Source organism: Asterias rubens, chromosome 7 (assembly GCF_902459465.1).
Source record: "Asterias rubens chromosome 7, eAstRub1.3, whole genome shotgun sequence".
Lineage (NCBI taxonomy): Eukaryota > Metazoa > Echinodermata > Asteroidea > Forcipulatida > Asteriidae > Asterias > Asterias rubens.
The window spans coordinates 9,139,670-9,156,455 of NC_047068.1; the positions used below are offsets into that span (position 1 = coordinate 9,139,670).

Sequence of the window (16,786 nt, forward strand, 5' to 3'; positions counted from 1 at the left end):
ATTTATAGACTCTTCACGGTTTGAAATAAGAGCCCCACTCGACAACTGTACTACACAGGTATAAAACCTATGTAATCTGGGATTCACTTTGGTGTGGTTTTGTGTGCACCAAGGTCTTATGACAGAATGTTCTATGATGCATAACAAAAATTATTTTGAGGAAAATCTGAAAGCATTTGCTTCACACACATGTCTGTAGTGTATGAGTAAAGCAATAATACTGGTGTAACAAAACTAATAATATGTCTGTTTTTCTAGGGACTTTAAATTAAAATTGCATTATATTAACTTCATGTGAAAGTGTTGTGACTACCCCCCCCCCCCCTCCCCCTTAACTGATCTGATTGTATTTTACTTCATTGTACAACAATGGACATTTCAGTAAATATTATATATTTTATTAATACCTAACTTTGTCTTTGAAATACAAAAAAAAAAAAAAGCTTGGGGTTCAGGATAAATGCTTTAACAATCATCCTGTGCATTTCTCTGTTTGGGCTTTTTATATGCAGTGATGTAGAATTTTGTATAAAGGAACCCAATTATATTCCCTACTAAGGAATCATTTGCATATATTAACATTTGAATAATGATTGGTCGATGACTTGCTTAGTCACAAATTTCTGCTTAAATTTGGTTTGCTTAGACTATCGAGACAGTTGCTATGTTAGCATGGTTCAATGAGGAGTACATGTATACAAAATGGTGAGCGCCTATGGGCTCCAGGTTTTGACCATCTTTGGAGGTGTCTACACAAAAGCTTGCCTCGAACCAAGCCCGACATGTATATGTAAGACTCTTCCTCGATGCTGTAAACAGATGCACTGCCATATTTTTACAAACAGGAAGGGCTTCAAATAGCCCCAAACCATTCAACATAGCAACATGTTCTTCAGTCTGGGAATCCAATTTGTGCGTTCTCTTCGTGACCAATCAAATCATACCAGAAAAAATATTAACAACTTTCCTGATCGAGCATCGGTTATAATAATTGGATATCTCTCTATTTTCATTTATTTCATTGTACATGTATTTTGCTACTGTTTATGTGTCAAAGTCAGCATTAAAATAACAATAAATTTGAAACCATTATGTCTCTTCGTCTTTGAGGTAATGTCAGGTGGGTAGTGAGAAATTCTTGGTCACTTTCAAAGTTTCCATTTTAAATTTGGAACCAAGTTATTGATTCATTGGTGTTAAAGTTGATGGAAAAACCCAGAAGAAGGTAGTTCTTACACTTACATGCCCATGATAGTTTTTCCTATTTTAATCAATATCCGAGTTTTTAGTCCTGAGAAAATTAGAACAGTTTTTACAAAACAGTTTTAACTAAATAGACTGAAAAGTCTAAAATAAAAATCGACACCTTACGCACATCAGCCTCTCTATAAAATTGTCCAACTTGTTTTCCATGTTTCAAATGGCATGCCTGTTTTAAGCAATTGTATGTAGGCTATAGGCAGAATAGATGTTCTTCCTAAATTGCGTAATACAGATGAGGTAAAATAAAAGAGTTGTACAAGGTCAGTAATATGCTACAGGAAAGGACATTTTTAAGCCGATTCATTATATCTATATTTCTAGATATTTTAACTGCTAAAGTGCCAATATGCTTCTTCCAAGTCAAATTATCATCAATATGAATTCCCAGAAATTTAGTACCCTTAACCTGCTCAAGATGGGCATTATTTAGAATTAAAGGAACAGACTGAGTGTACTTGAACTGGCTAGCACAAAATATAATATAATTTGATTTGAGAACGTTTATACATAATGTATTTGCTAAAAGCCAAGAAGTGATTACCCTGAGCTCAATATTAAGGTTCTGCACAGCTAAGTCTACATTTTTATCTGAATACAACAAACTTGTGTCATCTGCAAACAAACAAAATGTATTTTTTCAGATGTATTGCAGATGTCATTAATATACAAGATAAATAATAAGGGACCCAGAACGGAGCCTTGAGGTACACCGCAAGTAATAGGCCGTTCAGTAGATTTTACAGAATTGTACAAAACATAATATTGGGATCTATTACATAAGTAACTTTTAAACAAGTCAAGCGCTATTCCTCAGACACCATAATGTTCTAATTTACGCATCAAGATATCATGGTTAACTGTATCAAATGCTTTAGATAAATCCAAAAAAATACCAACTGAAAATGGTTTACATCTAGATCATTATACAATTTATTAACAACAAAGATGTAGCTAATCAGTCGAGCGGTTACGTCTAAAGCCAACTGTGATTCGGTCAAAGGGTCATTTGTGTAAATAAACAAAATCAATCGGGTATAAATTAACTTTTCGAATAATTTCGAAAATGTTGATGAGACAGAAATGGGTCTATAATTTCCAACATCATGCTTGCAGCCTTTTTTATATATTGGTATAACCTGAGCCTTTTTTAACCCATCTGGAAAAACTCTAGCTGTTATAGATTAAGATGTCAGTTAGCGGCTTAGCCAGGGAGTACTTAGCCTGCTTAATAATAACACAGGAGTTCAATTCGTCAAATCCAGATGCCTTTCCAGACGGAAACTTGTTTAGAGTGTCTACAATTTCTCCTTGCGTAATGGGTGTCAAGAAGAGTGAATTCGAACATCTTGCACCAAGGAATGTTTCAACAGGAGTGTTACATAATGGTAGCTTGCTGGCAAGGTTACTCCCTAATCTCACAATTTTGTGTGACAACGGTGTTTTTTCTTTCAAAGTTATCTCGCAACTCCGACGACCAATCAAGCTCAAGTTTGTTATTTTGAATTTTGGGTTTGAACAAAGAGTTGACTAGAGTGGGATTCGAACCAACGACCTCCGGATTAAGGTGCCGGCGCTACCAACTGAGCTATCTAGCCCTATATTGGCAGTGTCCCTATTTTGTCATTATCTTTCTTTGGGGGTGCCAGTCAGAAGCCACAACCGTTAACTGCCGTGTAGCCAGGGATCGCACCGAAATTGTTATTTTGTGCGCATGTTGAGATACACCAAGTGAGAAGACTGGTCCAGGGTCTTTATAAATACATTAATACCATACAATTACAATGACTGTACTATAGGAGCTGAAAAAGTCGGCTTTTTGTTTAAACCCATACCATCCTACGAATAGTTCTAAACCCGCACCATCCTACGAATAAAAATTTGTTGGAAAGGGGCGAATGGGGTTTGTTCGGATCGTATAAAATGGACAGCATTCTAATGTGGCGGCTTGTATTTGCAAAGATACTAAATGCGTGCACGTTAACCGTGTGTTTTTCACACACACAATGCCTTACATGTAATCGTATATAGTGTACAGTCAATGTTGATGTTAATTTAAAGGCAATGACAACTCTACGTGGCTTTTCCCTATTCATCAAGTGAATCTGAATGTGTAACTCTACGTGTGCGAGAATTAGAGAATCGATAGTTGAAACCAATCGTGGACACCGTTAACACCCTTTACGTCCCATGTTGGGACGAGGGACCGAGGTAATCCAGCTCGCTATGCGGGACGATTCGGCACCGACCGAGGACAAAAATAACACCGAGGCACGGTCAACAAAACGGAAACTACCCGTTGTTTCGCCGTCGTCACCCGCGGTCTTCCCGTCGGATAAACACGTCCGTATTGGAGCATATTTGCTGGGTGCAATGACACGGTTTGTGGCGAGGAATCCCGAGCTGTTTAGCCTCTTCTTGACGGCAGTGTTTTCTGTTGTGGTTTCAAAGCTTGCTCAAAATGGGTAAGGCAAATTTATGATTCAGGAATTACTTCCCTTTCGGATAACTTTCCGTATGGCGCCACCACTTTTTCACTCATTTTTACAAAAAGGGATATATCAATCAGGTAAATTAGATACTATATTATTTTATTTCGAATGAAAAAGGGGTGGCGCCATACAGAAACTTTTCCCTTATTCATTGGCATTGCATTGTGATTGTGTATGTTTCATTGGATTTGAACCGTTTTGTTTACTTTTATTTATTATTTATAGAGATCAAAAGTCTAAAGTTAAAGACAGTGGACACTATTGGTAATTGTCAAAGACTAGCCTTTACAGTTGGTGTATCTCAACATATGCATAAAATAACAAACCTGTGAAAATCTGAGCTCAATTGGTCATCGAAGTTGCGAGATAATAATGAAAGAAAAAACACCCTTGTCACACGAAGTTGTGTGCTTTCAGATGCTTGATTTCGAGACCTCAAATTTTAAACTAAGTTTCTCACAATGAATGTTTTATACTATCAACCTCTCCCCATCACTTGGGGTCCTACTACTTGCCGTCAACTCGCCGACTTGCCATCAACTCGCCGTCAACTCATTTTCGTGCCGTCAACTCATTAAATTTACATAAATTTGCATGAAAAAACTATAAAAGGGGCACGGAAGTGTTAAGTCTGGGCTAAATAACATATTTCTCATGGTTTTCGGTAAAAATTCATTCACAAAAACGACTTTGTGTTGATTAAAAAAAGTACCAATCATTGACATCTTGGGCCAAGACTAATCAATGTGAAAAAACAAGATGGCGGCCGACGGTTTTGCTGCTTCGAGATATTTTTTCGTGAGAAAAAAACTCAATTTTTATTCCGAAATATGACCTAAAACTTACGCGAATTCTCTTTGAGCTGATACTTTACAGTTCTATGCTTCTTTTGTGGATTTTAAATGAATATTGGAGGAGTTGACGGCGAGTTGACGGCGCAAGTGAGTTGACGGCGAGTTGACGGCAAGTAGTAGGACCCATCACTTGTAATCAAGAAAGGTTTTATGATTACAATTATTTTGAGTAATTACCATTAGTGTCCACTGCCTTTAAGAGAGATTCCTCTACTGAGTAACTGTGTACTGAGTTATTATTGAGGGTTAGTAGGGCCGGCTGGGTGTATTTATAGCCCACCTTGTTGAGCTGTTAATGGCTCTCTTTTTACATCGGTCTCATCATCATCATGCATGGAGGTAGAAATGGGGGTACCAATCAACTCGGTCCCTAGCCAACTCGGTCCCAAGTCAACTCGGTCCCAAGTCAACTCGTTCCCAAGACAGGGAAGCTTGCACGGGCAGGAGGGAGGGCGGACCGCAATTAACCCAATCGTTATTCATTTTCGACCAAAACATAAATTTCCTAGTTTTAGTTTTTTAATTAGTTAGTAGGTTTTGGATATTATTTATTATTCTTAGTTTTTTTATAATTTAACCAAACATTATTTTCCTGTCTGTATTTTTTAATACTTTGTATTGTTTTTATATTATTTAATTTTATTAAATGTATAAATTACTTGAAAAGAAATCAAAGAGGATTCAATTATTAATGTTTGTCAATTAATGAATTGTTGAGAGCCATACAGAAAACAATACTCTGGTTGAAAGCAAACAGACATTTGAAGAATTTTTTTGGGGGGCCAAAAACAATCGGTAATTTTCAAAAGTGAACGTTGAATATAGAAACAAATGGGTTGCTATTGAAGGCATTGAGTATTATACCCGAACATTGGTGCACACTTATCCCGTTTCATGTATAAAGTCAAAGGACATTAGTTACTTTTTTTCAATCCAAAGAAAACATACAATTACTTCCCGTCAACCATATGGACCGTGTTGACTTGGGACCGAGTTGACTTGGGAACGAGTTGACATGGGACCGAGTTGACTTGGGACCGAGTTGACTTGGGACCGAGTTGACTTGGGACCGAGTTGACTTGGGACCGAGTTGACTTGGGACCGAGTTGACTTGGGACCGAGTTGACTTGGGACCAAGTTGACTTGGGACCGTGCTGACTCATAAGCAGAAATGGTCTCATCACAGTCTGTGATGAGACCGATGTTAAAAGAGAGCCACAGCTCAACAAGGTGGGCTATTGTTTGTTTGTTGGGTTAGACCCCAACCATTTCTACCTCCATGGTATTGGTTGACATTGTACCCAATTGAAAATCTGGCAAAGCTTCCACAGCTGTGACGGACCACAGGGATGAACGCCAATAGAAGATGTCAACATACAATGTAATCGTCTCTCTCTTGTGATGTTCATGCACCTTCTTCCATGGATATAAGACCACGTTACTGGGGCGCTGTACTGGAGACAAGGCTTTAGATGCAATCATTCATAGTGAAGCCTATGAACACCTGAGCCTCTCCAATGCCACTGCACAACTCTGCCGGGCGCACCAAGCATGTGCGCACATATGTCAGACTTTATTTTGTCGGACTTTTGGTGGCGCAATGGGTTGTGATTGGTACGCAATGGGGCAGAGCTAAATGGATTGGTCTATTGGGAACGAAAAACTGTATGGAAGTATCAGGTCTGGGATGGGCAGATAATCGAATGATTGCTCAGTAATATATTAATAATTTGTTTGATATTTCTTTACAGCGGAGCGACCCAAACTACAGCTGTTCCTCTTCCTATATTCCCTAAAGGTTCTCCAGTCTATGAGTTTACAGATGGCAATATGCTCAGTGCGACGTTAGAAATCCAGCGGGGGAACAATGAGTTTTCCTTTGTGATGTATTACGCCCACTGGGATGGGAACTCCAGAGATGTTGCTGTTGAGTTTGATAAAGCAGCAAGGCAGCTGTCTCATCAGGTTCGTTTGTAATAAAATAGGGGAATAGAAGGGTAGCGACGAGATCTTAAACGGATCTTTAAGAACATTCACAAATGAAAATACAATTGTAGACCCTTTAACAATTGAGAATTTGAGGTTTGAAATATTGTTTTCAAAAACTTAGTGAACAATCTGTTTGATGCACGTGGGTTGTGTGTACGTGCACGCGCGTTTAGATTACGTGCTAATAATAGCTATGAATTGCGTTGAGCGTGATTATCTCGCTCGCCCGACACGCGGAAACCAGCCGGTGTATAAACAGCTCCAGCTGGTCATTATCAACCGTTTAAACACCCCCACGAGACGCGCTCTCCACCAATAGGAGTAGAGAAACTGTCTGGGGTATTTGTGAATAATGATTAAATACTGTCATGTGTGTGTTATCTTCCAGGACATGCTAATCCCCCAATCAGATGCTCGATCTGGAGGGTGGTATAAAAACCTATTAACCTACTCCCAGTTTTTATTGCACACTGCGTACTGTGAGTATCAATGCATCACGCTCCACATACGACTAGTGCAAAAATTACATTCTGAATTCTGTGCGCGTGCATGCTGTTCGTCGCGGCACAGCGTTCTCAAGTTAAAAAAATTGTGCGTTGCACACGAGACTGGAAGATAAATTCGTTTTAACACGTGCATTTGTGGAATATGGAAAGATATAGCGCGTAGCTGCGTCCCATATATCCAACTCGACTTTCGGCCTTGTTGGATATGGGAGCAGAAGCGCTATATTTTTCCTCATTCCACGAACACTTATAATGTTTCATCAGGTTTGTTTGGATAAATATAAATAATAAATACTTTAATGAATAATGTTTCATCAGGTTTGTTTGTAATTAGGCCCCAAAAAAAAAAGTTACTAATGATATCATTTACATAATGTATGTTCCTCTCTCACAGGTAACCTTCGTTGCTGTGAATTGCTGGTGGATGCACGGATCCTGTCGGCGACAAATCAGCACGCAAATGTATCCGGCACTGCTGGTCACAGTACCGAGTGTTAGAAGCGGACTTCAGTTTACCGGGATACAACATGCTGATGAAATGCTGTCCTTCTTGCGCCAGATATTGAGTCCCTACACATACATAACGGACATGAAGGCATTTTACAGACTGCACGCTAAGCATGGGGTAGGCATATTTTGCATTTTTAAGGCAAACTTCTTATGAGACAAGAAGTGGTGTAGACGAATCCTTTGGAAATACCCTTTGCCAGTGCTTTCTGACATTACTGAGACGCAATTACGCTGTACTGGTGTATTTGTGTTGCATATCACGCATACATGTATCTTTGATGAATGATGTTGACACAAAACAAACGCTAGCGGGACTCTCGCAAAAGCCTGTGCCTCAGACTTGCGTAATCATACATGTAAGAGCATCCAAGTACTTTGCTGAATGACTTTTTACAGCTCATATAGACCAAGTGACATTTGTTTACAATAAGTGTGACCCTGGTACATTCTTTGGCTTGTCTGGCAGGCAAGATACTGCCCTGACCATTGGGAAAGTTAACATTTTGTGTCAAATTTCCACATAAATCCAAGAGTTATGAAAGTAAAAGCTGGACAAGTTTTGAGATGTGCCCCTTTCATCATATCAAAAGTTGATAGGAATTAGACAGTGCAATCTCCATGAAATATAAGATGTGACGTTTTCTTCCATTGGCCTGTGTACAAATCGTGCTTGCAGGAAGTCCAGGCTATAGGTGGCTCTTTTGTAAGCATGTTATTTTTACAGGTCACATCCTCTTGGAAATCAGTCTACGAAATTCACGATTTCTACCTTTTCACCACAAGAAGTGTAGAGCTGGTAGTATTCATGACCTCTAGATTATTTCCGTAGAAAATGACACTTTAACTCAAAAAAGAAGTTCCATAGGGTCCATGTGAACATTTCCCAAGAGGCACACATGTAAAATACATAAAACATAATATTCATAATATTGTTAGCGTTTCGGTTTTTGTTTGTTTAGGCTGTGGTCCTTGGTTACTTTGATTCCAGTAGCTTCCCTACTCCATCAGGATTCGCCACTTTCCAGAAGGCTGCATGGCTTGGGATTGAGAAAGACCCAATTGAACCAATCGCTTTTGCTGTGGTTACTAACAGTAGACTTGCAAAGAGTTTTGGGTTGCAGGAGACTCGAGATGTAGCCATTATAAGGACGTTGAACTCGACCATGGTGAGTGGTTATAAAAGTTAAAGTCACCTGGAAGTGGTATTTTTTCAAAATAAAGCTTTTGTCACTAATCTATGTGTTTTGATGAGTGGAATGTGAATAAACAGTTAACTAAGGTTTTAAAAAATCAGTTCTTATGTTATTTACAAATTTAAGAGTAGACCCTGACCCGAGAGGGCGCTGTTCGTGACGTAAATCGAGGCAGACTTTGCCTGTAATGCGTAGAGTAAACACAATTGCAAAGTACATGTACGGACCAAGTCGTGAGTTTGTACATTTAACAAAAAATGTCGACCAGGTGTATTGCTGCTGAATGCAGAAAAACACTTATTGAAATGTACCAACTCACGACTTGGACGTACATGTACTTTGCACGTGTGTTTACTATACGCATTGCAGGCAAAGTCTGCCTCGATTGACGTCACAAAAGGGGTAGGCGGAGTCAGCCCCCCAAACAACTTTGTATATTTTTTGAACATATAAATCGTGACAAACAATTACTAAAAAAAATTGTTTTATTGTTCGTAGGCATATACTCTTATGTTTGAAAGAAAAACAATTCTATTTGCAGGTGACTTTAAAGGGTCTGTTCTAGGATTGACATCAAACTCACACAGTTTGAAGATAATGATAGTAGAAAGCTTCCCTTGAAACATTACTTGTTGAGCTGCTGTATTTGAGAAATGAGTAAAACAAATCTCAGGAGGGGAAAATTATTTTAGCATTTAGAAATTATTTTTGTGCAATACTTTTTTTTTTTACATATTTCTAAAAAAACTACCTAAGTAAAGTAACTGCCTGAATTGTTCCTATTTCATATTGTTTGGCTAATACTACTACTGTAAAAAGTGTACACTAAATTCTTGATGTTTCAAAATGTTTTTGTTTATTTACTGTTGCAGTTTTACCCAAAGGATGCAACTTTCAAGGCTAAACCTATTGTAGAATGGGCGTACAACCATCGAGAAATTGTAAGTAGACAAGTTCATGAACAAAAAGGTACAAATGGTTTTTTCATGTATTCTGTTCAGGAAACACTCACATTCCAGTAAGGCCGAGGTATAGTCGGTCGCGCGATGGAAATCTTGACGCACGATCATGTAAAAAGACACAGTTTTTAGGCCTCAGCAATGACTATAAACTGTGTTTTGAAAGGGTCGCACGTCAAGATTTCCATCGTCCGACCATCACGCGGCAGACTATAAACAGGCCTGTACAATTGCCCTCTAATTTTGAAAACATAAAACCTTTCCTTTTTGGAAAAAAGCTGTCAAAATGTACAGTGTTTCCCAAAATAGGAAATGTTGGTCTTGATCAGGTAATTTTGTGAATACATGTACAGACCTCAAATTTCATCTTTGAACTTGTTGAAAGGGCAAGGCCACTTTAATTTTGCAAAGGGCACTTCCATTAAGAAAATCTGCAATGGGAACTTTTTGAAGTGCACCAAGGTCAAGACTAGGATTATTCCAGGCTTGCACGTAATGGGAGACTTTCCAACACTATGGTGGCAGCAGACTTACCGGGTAAATTTCCATTGTTTACGTAGTTCTGAACATGCGCATGATTCTGAGAACAATGGCTTTACCCGGTAAGTCTGCTGCCACCTATCGTCCCAGAATGTCTCCTGTTGTCTCCAGTCATTTTCTAATGTGTCTTTTCGTTTACCACACTAGGTTGTACAGTGGTTAGCACCAGCTGGTGTGAAGAGTACTATAATGGTCAGCCAGATAGGAGGATCACCAGCAGTGGTCCTGTTGACTCCTCATGATGACCAACAAGGCCTCGCTAACAACTTCTACCTGGTGAGTAATACAAACCGCCATGTTGGTAGTCGAAAAACATTGACAATGAAGTCTTGCATCTACTCTCATAAAACACATAATGAAACAATACATGTATCAAGTGGAGTGTTGAGTCAAGGCCAAGGAGTTAGTTCTCGATACTTGAAAAATAAGCTGTACTAAAAGTCATAATACGCAACACTCGACTGAAAATGTACCTAAACTCCTATTTTAAGCACACTTTCTTTTCTGCTTTCCTCTGTGCATTTATTATATTTCTGCAAGGAATAAATTCATGCAAAATATAAAATTTAAGTTGTCTTAGATCTTTTAGATGTTACGATAACAACATTTCGTACATAAAGTACTCATAATTCTTCGTACTCATGCACAGAGATCAAGTACTTGGTACTCAGCTTTTGGACTCATTGCATTGATATCAGATGTTGTTATTGGGCATCAAACCGGATTTCTATTCAGCCATCAATGCGCAATGAGCAATGCGGATATCCAGGTTTTCAGTTTTGCCAAGGCTTTGGTTTTTCTTGAGGCTCTGCATTTTTCTCGGCTGCGGCTTAATTACTTTATTTTATTTTATATGTAACTATTTTTTGGTATGCAAATGGCCTGACACACAAACCTAAAGGCCACTTCAAGGTGTGGGCTACAATCAACGTTGTTTCCAGGGGTCGTTGCCACATACTCCTGGGTCTGAAACAGGGTTACCCCCTTTACAGTCCGTACATGTATGCGGATGTAGGCTTGGGTATCATCCATCAGACACCTTGCCGGTAGAGTGGAAACCACTACCTCCCCAACTTGTTATGAATGTTTCAGTGTTTTGCAAAACTGGAGAAAAATGATTGACTTACTTGGTTTATCTCAACAGCTTAAAGAAGTTGCCTTGCAATATTACAACTGTGGGAACACCAGACACGTCAGGAATTTAGTCAGAACTCTTCATCGAGCAAGGGATGTAGACCAAAAAGATTGCGAGGACTTTGAAGAAGCTAGTGAAGATGATTATATGTCAAATGATTGCGATTGCTGTCAGACTCTAGCCAACATACCAATCACAATGGCTTCACCTCATGGACGCAATGTCTGCCAGGTTTGTGAGCAGTCTTCAGGGCTATTACCTCACTCCTGCAGCCCATCTCACCGACATGACCAAGCCACAATGTTGAATCTGATCCACGGTATGGCATCCCTCGTTCCCAATACCTGCCTCCATATGAACTATTACTACAGTCCTTTCAGTCGCCTTCAGTTGTGCTGCATGCAGTGTGACGAGCCTCAACAACACATGTGCTGCCAGAGTGAACAGTGTGCCCTTACTAAAAGGAGTGCAATTAAATCAGACTGCCACCAGGTACCAAACCTGGCTAATAGTGACAGAAAATGCCAGCAGACTTTCAAATCCACGTCTGGTAAGACGAAATGGACAAGTGCTTCCTCCAGTACAATAAGAAAATCTGGGTGTCACTCGCAAAGTTCACCGAGTGACGTATTTCATGCACATTTAGGTCAATTTACTGGGCTGGGATGTAGGACTAATCGAACAGTAAACTTCTTTGCAATGAGGTCAGAGTACTTCTGGGTGTTTGCAGAGCGACTTGGAATCGCAAATATTAGTGACTTTAAAAACTCGGGTGAGAAAGCGCTGGTCTTACTTGATATAGAGGTAAGTCGTGGTTTTAGGGTAGATCTGTAGGACTTTAGGAAGGTAAACTTTGGTTTACTGACATAGTTTTCACAGCCATATTGGTGTTGGCACTCAAGCCTTCAGGGTGCTAAAGCTTAACGCGAACAATACACATGGTGCCCAATGCTTAATCTATTAGCTTGAATTGTAGCTGCAACGTGTCCCAACCGTCCAATATTTATTAATATTTGATCCTATATTAAATTTGTTAAGTGTCTGAACACTGAACAGTATAGACCAATATTGTTGATAATCAAACAGCTTTGGTTGGCATGGACGGATGATTGGCTGATTGTGGGCAAAGCATTCAATCTTGTCAACAGATGCTGTGACCAAATTCAAAATTTTCTGCAAACTTTCAATGAAATCAAGTACATGTACCTCCGATGATTAGTTGCTTTGTTCATGTTGTTTCCAACAGATTCAACATTAGTTATGATGATTTGTGTAACATTGCTACAAACTGACCATCTGTTCTTGTTTTTGCTTTCCGTAGTCTTCCAACCTCAGTTGGCAAAAACTTGGGCTATGACATTGCAATAGAAAGTTCTATATGGTACATGGCAAAATAAAGTATGATACGCCGTACAGATGTACATACTACAGACGGTCCATCATTCAAGAGACAAGGATCTGTAAAAGTGTGATGTAATGATATCCAAAACTTAAAAGGTGTTACAAACTCTTGCAAAACAGCTAAAATAACTTTCCCTTTTTTTCTCTTTTCATTTTCAGGCAGAGCAGCAACATTTTCTTAACGAGGCTGTTACAACCACCGCAATAAAACATTTTATATTTAATTACACAATGTCCAATTTGACGAGACATCTACGTTCGTCTAGACACAGTATTAAGCCAAGTTTTTGTGGTCATGCGTCCAGTATTTGTGTCCAGGAAGTGGTCTCCTCTACCTTTACAGAGCTGGTTTTGGACAATGAAAAAGTAAGTATTTTTATCTGGTTGGAAAATTAAGTAATTTTTATCTGGTCGGTGTAAGCCTATGTAGGGCTTGATATTTAAATTTGACCATAGGTCCAAGGCCAGTGATTTTAATATTGGTGTAGTACCCAGGGGTAATAATGGGTACCTGCGAGGGTTGAAGTAGACTGGTCCCCTGAGGATAAAGACAGGCACTGGTCTTACATGCCCAGCGATTTCATTGGATACAATAATTTCATAGGATAATCTTGCTTTGACGTCAGCTTTCCATATCTGTGTTATGATTGGTCCGAGGTGATCTAGTGTCAGCTTGCACTTTAGACCATCCGCATACAGTAAACATAATGTTGTGTACATCATGTAATGTTGTTTTAATATTTCAATATGTATTACATGTTTGTGTGTGTTTACATGTCTGTATGAATTGACTGCTAATCTCTATGTGAAATGAACGCGAGGTCAAAGGTAAATTTACATCTGGTCATCCGGTCAGGCAGGTATCTGGCATTATTCGTGAGCCTCAAAGTGTGACGTCAAATGTTAAGGCTAGCCCTATGCCAGTAATTTTAATGTTAGGTTACTACCTAGAGGTATAAATGGGTACCTATGAGAGTACAGGTTGAAATTGAGTTTCGGAGCACCACGGCAGCCCGAGGCTGTATTCTCTCCTGGGAGCTAATAATACATAAGTAAGATTCAGGGAATGTTATTGCCCATTGACCAGCCTTCGATTTCACCAAACTCATCCTAACTTAGGATTAATCCTAGGACTTGGGACGACTTAAGTTCCGTATCCTTATACGTTAGGACACAATGTGCCCGTCCTAAGTTAAGACAGGTTACCCGTCCTATCTCGAGATAGGATTAACCCTAGCGTTTCGTGAAATTGGCTGCAGGGCACTTATGCAAAGCACATTGAAACATTACTGTAATCAAATGCAACAGTAGGAACTAGGTATTGTTAATGAATTGATCTGGTTGATTTGATTTCTTGCCAGGATGTGCTGTTACTGTACTATGCACCGTGGTGTGGTTTCTGCAAGAGAATGCATCATCTGTACCTCATGCTGGCCAAAGTCTTCCAGAAATCATCCAATCTTATAATTGCGAGGTAAATATTCCATTTAAATTTTTTATATTTTATTGTGTACAACAACAAAACGGTGTGTGTCACATGAGCTTGCACATTTGCAGAAGAAAATGTTTCTTAATTGGGTGTGTGTAACATCGTAAAGACATCGAAAAAAAACTGTTCACAGATCTACGTGCACTGAGCTTACCCCAAGCAACAATTTCAGCTTTCTCAAAAAATACATTACCTATAAAGGTGTAGTTTCTGACGATATTTTATATTATCAACAGCTCTTTAGTGTTTTGTATCAAGGAAGTTTTTATGGTCATTAATCTTTGCAGAAATTACCATAGGTGTACCCTTCCTTTAAAGACAATGGACACTATTGGTAATTGTCAAAGACAAGTCTTCTCACTTGGTGTATCTAAACATATGCATAAAATAACAAACCTGTGAAAATTTGAGCCTAATTGCTCGTCGAAGTTGCCAGATAACAATGAAAGAAAAAACACCCTGGTTACACGAAGTTGTGTGCTTTCAGATGCTCGATTTCGAGACCTCAAATTCTAAACTTGAGGTCTCGATATCAAATTCGTGGAAAGTTACTTATTTCTCGAAAACTACGTCACTTCAGAGGGAGCCGTTTCTCACAATGTTTTATACCATCAACCTCTCCCCATTACTCGTCACCAAGTAAGGTTTCATGCTAATAATTATTTTGAGTCATTACCAATAGTGTCCACTGTCTTTAAAGAGTGACTTTATTTCATGATTTGATAGAAATCTTTTAATTTCCCGTTTCCCTGCCCAGAATTGATGGTGATGCCAATGACCTTCCGTGGCATCTAACCCATACCTCCTACCCAGCTCTGCTTATGTTTCCTGCGGGTAGAAAAGACCGAAGCCAGAGATTTCCAACATCCTCCACACTCAATCTCCCGAATATGATCAAGTTTGTGCTTCAACATACGACGTTACTTCCATAAAGACAAGTCAGTACCAAGGTATTTTTTTTTATTCCTGCTCTTCCATTGCCACTTTTCTTTCACATCGAAGGGTTTGGGTAGTTTTTGTAGGACACAAAACACATTGTCCACAGATTTACACTAAACTTACACAGTTTGAAGATAATGAGAGTAGAAAGCTTCCCTGAAAATATTACGTGCTGAGGTGCTGTAGTTTTGTGAGAAATGAGTAAAACAATGTCACGAAAATACGTTTAACATTAATATTTTCGTGGCATTGTTTTCTCATTTCTCAAAAACCACAGCACTTCAGAAAGTAATATTTTTAGGGAAGCTTTCTACCTTCATTATCTTCAAACCGAGTAAGTTTAAAGAAAATCTGTGGACATTTTGTTTTGTGTTAGAAAAAGTACCCAGACCCTTTAAGTGGTTTTTATAGGCCTGCAACTTATAGCTGATTAACTCATTTTGGGTTGATCAGCTGTGTCATTGAATACCGAATGACACAGTAAAAAGTATTGATGTTGCTCTTCACTTTCTGTTTTTCTTTTTTTTTCAATATTTAGTCCTGGTCTGGAGACCCGTCTCTGTAGCCTGACCTGGGGTGCGTTTTGGCGGCGGTAACCAAAAAGTGTTTCGGTTGTTGGTCGTTGGTTCTGCTGTTCAGACTGAAACAATAACCGAGTTGTGAGCTCCGTTACCGTTTTGGTTATGATGTCAGAAACAATTATTGGTTACAGCCGCCAAAATGCACCCCAGATCTGTTCTAGTTCCTGGACTAACTTTAAAAAATAAAATTGGGAATTTTTTTTTTGCATTTGTTGGTAGGGATAAAAAGCATTGATTAGTTTTTGGACTCAAAGCTAACTGATTGTTAAGTTCATACTAGAACCATTTTTTTTGAACAGTCGAGTTCGGTTGTTACAACCAAAATTAAGGACAATGTGTTTTACAGGCTGAGAATTGTGCATGGTTTTTTTAAACTATTTTCTCCTGACTCGCAGAACGCATTAAGGGTAGATTTTTACAGGTTTGCTATTTCATGTTCAGTGTACAGTTGCTCACCCAAACATGAACCCTGTATGTGACTATTTTGTAAGCTCTACCAATTCTGCATAATGCTTTTAACCATAGTACTACATTAGTTTATAAAACCACTCTCTGAGTCCAGAGTCTGCGTTTATTGGTTTCCTCAAAACCAACAAAAGGGACATCATTGGTTCCCATTTTACTTAATGCATTATTTGGGTTACTAAGATAACATTATATTAATATCCTAATTTTATTGAATATATTATGAGCAACTAACTTTAAATTCAATCTGCAAGTGCCTTCCTTTGGTCAATTTTGTTATAATCAAACGATGTCAACATTTTGGCTCTGACAGAATGTTTTATGTGCCACCTAATAAGCTTCAGCCTATTAATGGATTTAGTGTTTACAGCTTACAAGTATTTCCTAATCAGCCGTCTTCTGTGCAAGTGAAGTTTGAGTGTCTGGTACTCTGACTTACATTGGTCATAAGTTAACACTAAATTTTGAATTCC

At 38.8% G+C, this 16,786-nt stretch overlaps 1 protein-coding gene across 1 annotated transcript; it reads left to right on the top strand.

The window, feature by feature from the left end:
• Positions 1–3,302: 3,302 nt before the first annotated feature.
• On the top strand, positions 3,303–15,382 carry LOC117292836 (thioredoxin domain-containing protein 11-like). Its single transcript, XM_033775002.1, has 10 exons — positions 3,303–3,725; positions 6,358–6,571; positions 7,496–7,726; positions 8,571–8,777; positions 9,677–9,745; positions 10,451–10,579; positions 11,448–12,242; positions 12,999–13,205; positions 14,201–14,313; positions 15,086–15,382. The coding sequence occupies exons 1-10, from the start codon at positions 3,451–3,453 to the stop codon at positions 15,258–15,260; spliced, it is 2,415 nt and encodes an 804-aa protein (XP_033630893.1). The 5' UTR covers positions 3,303–3,450; the 3' UTR covers positions 15,261–15,382.
• The last annotated feature ends 1,404 nt before the right edge of the window (positions 15,383–16,786 follow it).